At 38.3% G+C, this 8,233-nt stretch overlaps 1 protein-coding gene across 1 annotated transcript; it reads left to right on the top strand.

Annotated features, from left to right (window-relative positions):
- Positions 1–1,654: 1,654 nt before the first annotated feature.
- Positions 1,655–6,072, top strand: LOC141437842 (acetyl-coenzyme A transporter 1-like). The gene is made up of 6 exons (XM_074101373.1): positions 1,655–1,776; positions 1,852–2,082; positions 2,335–2,624; positions 3,618–3,975; positions 5,498–5,617; positions 5,814–6,072. The coding sequence occupies exons 2-6, from the start codon at positions 1,870–1,872 to the stop codon at positions 6,069–6,071; spliced, it is 1,239 nt and encodes a 412-aa protein (XP_073957474.1). The 5' UTR covers positions 1,655–1,776; positions 1,852–1,869; the 3' UTR covers position 6,072.
- The last annotated feature ends 2,161 nt before the right edge of the window (positions 6,073–8,233 follow it).

Consider the following 8,233-nt stretch of genomic DNA (forward strand, 5'->3'; position numbering starts at 1 on the left):
ATCCGTCCGTCCGTCCATCCATCCATACCGTCCGTCTCCATCCGTCGTCCATCCATACCGTCCGTCATCCATCCGTCCGTCCATCCATCCGTCCGTCCATCGTCCATCCGTCCGTCCATCCATCCATCGTCCATCCATCCATCCATCCATATCCATCCGTCCACCATCCGTCCATCCATTCCATCCGTCCGTCATCCATCCGTCCCGTCCATCCATCATTCCGTCCGTCGTCCATCCATCCGTCCATCCATCCGTCCGTCCATCCGTTCCGTCATCCATAATCCGTCCGTCGTCCATCCATCCGTCCATCCATCCATCCATCCATCCATCCGTCGCATCCATCCATCCGTCCGTCCCATCCATCCATCCATCCGTCCGTCCGTCCGTCCGTCCGTCGTCCATCCATCCATCCGTCCATCCATCCGTCCGTCCATCGGTCGTCCGTCCATCCGTCCGTCCATCCATCATCCATCCATCCATCCATCAGTCCGTTCCTCCATCCGTCCAGTCCATCCATCGTCATCCATCGCCCGTCCATCCATCCGTCCGTCCTCCATCGTCCGTCCATCCATCGTCCGTCCGTCCATCCATCATCCATCCATCCATCCATCCATCCATCCATCCATATATCACATCGCATCGCATCGCAGTATCGCAAATGCTTACAGAGTAGTGGTGGTTGGCTGTTCGTAATTTTTCCTTTATCAGTTTAATGTTAATAAGCAAAATTAAAAAGTTAGAGCAGCGGACAATAATGGATTTTCATACATACTTCATGGCCTAGGCCAAGAAGTTATGTAGGGAGGTGGTCGGGAGCCATAAATGAGAATTCATGTCTCCATTTCGTGACATTAGCATTTTGAGCATGTTTGAGACATTTTGCACGACTCGAGATATTCGTATTTCTCATACAAATATCTTATAAATTTCATTGATATCCACGCGTTCCTGAGAAAAAGGTCTTGGGACGGACAGAAGGAAAGTGAATCCTACAAGGGTTCCGTTTTTCCTTTTGAGGTACGGAACCCTAAGACGAGGAATGCGTATTGCGCGTGCATACTCGCTCGATAAATGAGGATAATCTGCCATTTAACGTTACCCAGCTTACGGTTAGTAATATAATACGTTAATGATTTAACGATACTTTTGAATTAACGTTAATTTAATGAATAGCTGATAAGTTACCATTTTTTTTTGGTAAAAAGTTTGTATAAGTGGTTCGTGTTAATTATCATTTAACGTTAAATCGGTTTGACAGTTGGTAACGTTACCACTTTAACGGTATTTAAAGCCCTGTTTTACAATTTAATTTTAGCTTAGCACCTTAAAACCTCAGTAATGTCCAGTTCACACCGGCATTAATCATTATTTGACAGGTCCTCTCCTCGATATGTGGAAGACACTCTTTCCCGCCGGATAATACCGAAATAGAAATACCGTCCCTGTTTTTGGTGTATTCGCCCATAAAAGCTCCTGTCAGTTTCTATGGGCGAATTCGCAAAAAACAGGGCCGGTAATTCCATTTTGGTGTTATCCGGGCGGGAAAGTGTCTGTTGTCTGTCTGTTTACCAGTATACACACTCATCTGTGCTGTCACCCTGACTTGACTGACGTGTAGAAGTGTGAGGAAGGCTCGCCTTTTAAAACATTTTCATGAAGCGGAAGGAAAATCTTCGTGAATTGATATGATAAGTTGACTAAAGATTATACTCAATTCAAGTGTGATAACAAAATTAGTCTAAGTGAACTAATCAGTTTGCAGGTGTGAAAATTAAGGTCGGTCAAATACCCGTCTGACGTGTATTAAATTCATAGGCATGTCAAGTTAATCGTGGTTTTCTATTATTTTAGGCCCTACGAGCTTTAATTATGTCTGCCACTAAAAGAAAATATGTACCGGAGAAGGAAGAGCTTATAGAGAACGGCGCTGCAGTCAATAATACTGGGCAAAGTAACATAAAAGGCGACGAAGTAAATATTACGGTGTTATTATTTCTGTACACATTGCAAGGAATTCCTCTGGGCCTTGCGGGAGCGGTGCCTATGCTTCTCCAGAATCGTGGCATCACATATACCCAACAGGTACTTTAGTTAAAAAGGCTGAAAATGTTTGTTCTTTACATTTCAATAAAGTAGACAGTGTAATCATAAAATTGGTTGCTGCCGCATTTTTACGTTCGTTTTATGAAAATAGCATAGAGGTTCTCATTTTATGACTTACAAAAGTAAATATGTGACTTAAATGTAAAATTTTGGTATAAAATTGGGTTTTTGCATTTAAATACCTACTGAGTTATGTTTTGATTAACACAGTTTTGACTAATTCATTTTCAGGCAGAATTTAGCTTTGTGAACTGGCCTTTCAGCGTCAAACTACTATGGGCTCCTATAGTTGATGCACTTTTCTGGCCTAAATTTGGTCGGCGCAAGACATGGCTGGTACCTGTTCAATATCTTATTGGCATTGTCATGATTATCATGTCAAGTTCTATAACAGACTGGTTGGGATCTGATGACAAAGCTCCTTCAATGATGCTGCTGACTATTTCTTTTCTATTTTTAAACTTTCTGGCTGCAACACAAGATATTGCTGTTGATGGATGGGCCCTGACAATGCTGAAAAGGTAAAATATTGTTTTTACTTATTTTTCTACTCCTATACCTACTGTAATCTGTGATTTTCTTAATCACAAACAGTAATATAACAGCATATATAACAAGATTCTGGAAAAGTTTATATTGTCTATTCCCCATAACAGCACTGATATTGTAATGTTGCTAAAACAATACTGCAACCACTTACTATTTTTTCTTAATTCATATGTTCGGACAGGCTAAGGTGCAGCCAGTTACATATTTTATATGGTTTTTATACAGAATAAAAACTTTCCGAACATAATTCATGGCCTGCCAACAATAGTAATGTGTATTTTTAACATCATCACAGGCAAGTTAATGTTAATTGAAAATAAAATTTAATTTAGTCCTTGTTTATTGTTGTTTACCTTCTCTTTGCGTTTGCCATACTTTTTACTAAAATATGAAAAAATTTAAAGTTTACCATTTCTCTAATTTTATATTGTAATTAATAAATACCCAGTCAAAGAAAAAGTATTGTATGAAACGTTGTATAAGTAAGTCAAAAATAGCTCATGGCATCTTTTTCTTACAATGTTTGCTAAAGTTCACATCGTAACTCACGCCACTCACCTTTTTTGAACCGTGTTATACAACTGTTGCATAAAATACTATTATATGTTCAACAAAATATATAAAATCCATTAAATAATTTAAAAAATGTTCTATTTTATCCTATATGCATAGCATAGTCTTGCTAAAATGGAGTAAGAAAAGCAAATAAATAATAATATTATTTTTTTTCAAAACCTTTTTTTTTACCGATTTAAATCCTATTAATCTGAAATAGATACTTATAAACTGCACATTTATTATACGTAACCAATATGTACAGTCAAGGGCAAAGATATTGACACGGCCAAAGTTGCAAAAATATGTATACACTGCCTTAATGTTAAGTGCATAAAGTTGTGTCTTTGCCCTTGACTGTACTTAAAATAACTCTTTGCAATACTTTATTTTGAATTAACTTTTTGCAGGTGTAATGTTGGTCATGCATCAACCTGCAACACAGTCGGGCAAACAGCTGGATTCTTCCTTGGCTATGTTCTGTTCTTGGCTCTTGAATCTCCATACTTCTGCAACAAGTATTTGAGAGTTGTGCCGGAAGAGGAAGGACTGGTCACATTAGCTAGTTTCTTATTCTTTTGGGGCTGGATATTCATTGTGTCAACAACTTTAATAGCATTCTTGAAACATGAGGCTCAAGAAACAACTCGCAAAAATGACAGCCAAAGCCGAGGAATTAGTGATATTGTGGATGCCTACAAGCAGTTGTATACCATTGTAAAATTGCCAGCTGTCCGGACATTAGCCCTGGTGCTATTTACAGCCAAGGTAACTATTCAACCTGCATAACTTTTAATCCACATCTGTTAACTGCTGTCTGTGTAAAGAACTCTTTACTGGTCTTATTTCCTACAGCAGGGGTGGCCAACTTGATTAGACCCAAGATCTATTGTTTACTGACGAAACCCTGTGCGATCTACCAAATAGATACTTTTTGAAATCTTAAATGAAACAGCATAGTTTGGTATTTATATTTTTTGCCTTGCTACGATCGACTGGACTAATGTCGCGATTCGCGATCAACCGATCGACCGGATGGCCACTCCTGTTCTGCAGCATATTTACCACTAATAAATTAAGTGTAATGTAGAATTTAAAACCGCTGTCAGTATTATATTTATATGTGCATGTATGTGTTTGTTTTGCCTTTCACGGATATCCACTTTAAATGAATTAGATGCAATCATTTTATTACAATCCAATATTGTAATATTGAAATGAGCTCCGGTCTATACAACATGCCTGGCCTATTTTTATTATTTATATCTTCATGGTCAGGTTTTAGGTTATTTTGACTACTAGAAACAAAGAACTATTTATTAATTACTTAGTTGAACATATACATAAATTTATTATACAGACGGCATATAAATATATTTATGTATTCAAATTAAATAATGAATAAATAGTTATTTTAGTATTCATTTAGTATCTTCTCTATACTGCTTGCTTACTTTATTTTATTGTGTTCAATAAACATAGGGGCTACTACGAAATTCGAAGTTCGTATTACCGTCCCTCTCACTCATATTAAATAATATTATCATAAGCGAGACGGCAAGATACGAAGTTCGAATTTTGCCTTTATAGTATAGGGCCATTAAATTGTATTAGTAACACTATTCTTAAATACACAGTAAATAAATGTAATATAATGTCAATTTTTTTAAATTTAAGAGTAAAACCTGTACCTCAACTTGGCTTAGTCCTCATTCCCAGTAAACAAATGCAAATAGACTGATTTCCACCATCTTCTGCTAAGTTTTAGGTTTTTATTATCCAACAACCTAATTTCATAAGTTCTTTATGTGGGCGATAAAGCCCCCTTGTGGATGTTGGAGGCGTTTAGGGGGCCAAGGTAGTAGACCGCTCAGAGGTCAAATGAAGAAGAGGTGTTAAGTATTAAGTAAGTGAAAGAAAGAAGTGGTGGCCTAGTGGTTTGACCTATCGCCTCTCAAGCAGAGGGTCGTGGGTACGAACCCCGGCTCGCACTTCTGAGTTTTTCGAAATTCATGTGCGGAATTACATTTGAAATTCACCACGAGTTTTGCGGTAAAGGAAAACATCGTGAGGAAACCTGCACAAACCTGCGAAGCGATTCAATGGTGCGTGCGAAGTTCCCAATCCGCACTGGGCCCGCGTGGGAACTATGGCCCAAGCCCTCTTGTTCTCAGAGAGGGCCTGTGCCCAGCAGTGGAACGTATATAGGCTGGGATGAAGTGAAAGAAATGAGGGAGGTTTAAAATGTGTTGGGTAAAAATGGTTAAGAACATATGCTTTATCTTTTCAGCTAGGTTTTTGCGCCAGCGATGCCGTCTCCGGGCTCAAGTTAGTGGAGGCTGGCGTGCCTAGAGAAGACTTGGCGCTCCTTGCTGTTCCGTTGGTCCCGGTGCAAATCATACTGCCAGTGGTAGGTATATTATACCATATTGTGTATACAGGTCTCTCTTTCACTCTAGGCGGGTGCCAAGGGCCCACTCACTATTCGCTAATGTATGTCTTACTATTCTAAAGTACTCATCTCAATGCCACTAATAGAAGTTCCCAAAAGATGCAAACAAATTTGCGAGTAACAGTTATTCATAGTTTTGTAATGTTATTTCCAGTTGCTAGCCCGCCACACCACAGGCCCCACGCCGCTCTCGCTGTGGCTGCACGCGTTCCCTTTCCGCTTATTGGTCGGCCCGCTCGCCGCTGCGCTTGTGGCGTTGACGCCCACGCTCATTGGAAAATCGGGACCTTCGTACGCATACCTTTTGGTACTGATGGCGCTTTATATCTTTCATCAAGTAAGTAAAAAAAAAACACCGTTTTTTTTGCAGCTACAGTTCTTTTTCTACAGCAGGGGTGGCCAACTTGATTAGACCCACCCAAGATCTACTGTTTATGACGAAACCCTAGGCGATCTACCAATTAGATACTTTTTGAAATCTTAAATAAAACAGCATAGTTCAGTATTTATATTTTTTGCCTTGCTACGATCGACTGGACTAATGTCGCGATCAACCGCTCGATCGCGATCGACCGGTTTGCCACCCCTGTTCTACAGAATATTTCCCACTAATAAATTAAGTGAAATGTAAAATTTAAAACCACTGTCAATATTATATTTATATGTGCATGTATGTGTGTGTGTGTAGCAGTTTTATTGCATGTCATTGTTGTTCCTTTCACGGATATTCACTTTAATTGAAAGCACCGTTTTTTGTTTTGCAGCTACAGTTCTTTTACTGGGTTCTAAGTCGTTTCAACCGTCGTTTTCCGTGAGTTGCGAAAATCTATGAATAATGTCCATGACGTGAAACCAATCGCAATTCTGCGCCACACATACCACACTTGTTTGTTATGTGGCCCAGAATTGGTAATTTTTAGTTGATGGACATAATTACTAGTCGATTTTCGTAATATATGTAAAACGGCTGTAGAATAGAAACGCTTCAGAGCCCTACCCTTTTACCGCTTGCCAAGGGTAGTGATGAATGTTATGTTCTGTTACTTGATGTAATTAGAGTTTCTGTGATAGACTATAACCAACGCCGTATTTAGATTCCAAAAAAGTTACCAAAGATGGCCGAACCTCACTGTCATTATCATTGTGACGTTCCAGATGTAACCAACCCATGCACATTAATAAAAAAATAGTCTTATAATATTTTGTTTTTATGTAGACCTTAAATGGCTACCGGCAGCAGAAAACTTAACAGGAAACAAAAACTCAAGAACGAAAATTACCACGAGTATAGAAAGCATTCGATCAATCCAAACGTCAGGCCATACTACGAAGTGCAAAACTGGAACTTTGTAACTTGCCATCCCGTTGACGCTTATACTCCATTTGTTTTAACATTTGAAACTTAACGGTAAAATTTGCACACTTTTTTAAATGAAACACCGGAACTAATCAAAATTGTGTGAACTTCTAAAATAAAAACATAATAAATAACGCTAATAAATGTACGTGTACGTATTTTTAGACCATTTGTGTTCGAAATACCGAGAAACGTGTTTTACAATTTGACCGTTAATTCAAACCTTAAATTAAACGGAGTATAAGTTATTTAATACGAGGGTCAGAGGGACAATACAATATGAACTTCGATTTTCGAATTTCGGGGTAGCCCCCCAGATGCCGAATGAAATGACAATTGGAGATGTCACGGTGGCCCTGTGGCCGCCAGGTTTACCATAGTTTTCCATACGTGATTTGTTGTCAATATTTTTATGCGCATATAAAATATTTATAAATAGAACCTATATACGCAAATTATGAGACCCCAAAAACCCAAACCCACCCAAATACCCAAATAGTACCCAAATGTTGTTTAAACCTAAAGTATTACCACTGTAATATAAATTTTCTTCTACAAAACAGTTTCAATCAAATATCTGTTGGTGAAATTAATATTTACATTTAAATATTTATTTATGCAGTTGCATTTAATTTTAGCTTCACAATTATATATAAATAAATAATTTACGTATGTACATTATTTAGAAATGTTAAAACTTACCGACGCAAAACTTTTTCATTTTATTGGCAACACATGATTAGTTTTTTTGGAATCTATATACGGCGTTGAGTATAGTTGGCGCTAGTATCTTGAGGTCTGTTTGAGAACTTTAACATTTGCGTCACGTTTGTGATTGGTTAATCAAATACAAGCTGCCAATGAGGGCTATCGCGTATGAATTCGCCACTAGAGGCGCTAGTGTAGCGTGAGGTTTCCGAAATGTCAAATCTCATAGTTTTTGGGTGAGCTACGCGGGTTTATTTATAATTAGAATAATTTTGTGAATACTTTGCAATATCTGAAATTAATTATGGCAAATATGCGTTCCGGGGCAAAGAATGTCTGTGTTTTGAGAAAGTTTTGTCTTTCGGAAACCTTTGTCCTCCCTTTTTTCCGAACAAAACAGGGGCTATGCAACACTGTGGCATGCTAGATATTTTTATGGTACTGTTTTAAGGTGTATTAAATATGATTTTAATCTAAACTTTGTTTTCACGCCCGTAATAACAGACTTT

Source organism: Choristoneura fumiferana, chromosome 18 (assembly GCF_025370935.1).
Source record: "Choristoneura fumiferana chromosome 18, NRCan_CFum_1, whole genome shotgun sequence".
Taxonomy (NCBI): domain Eukaryota; kingdom Metazoa; phylum Arthropoda; class Insecta; order Lepidoptera; family Tortricidae; genus Choristoneura; species Choristoneura fumiferana.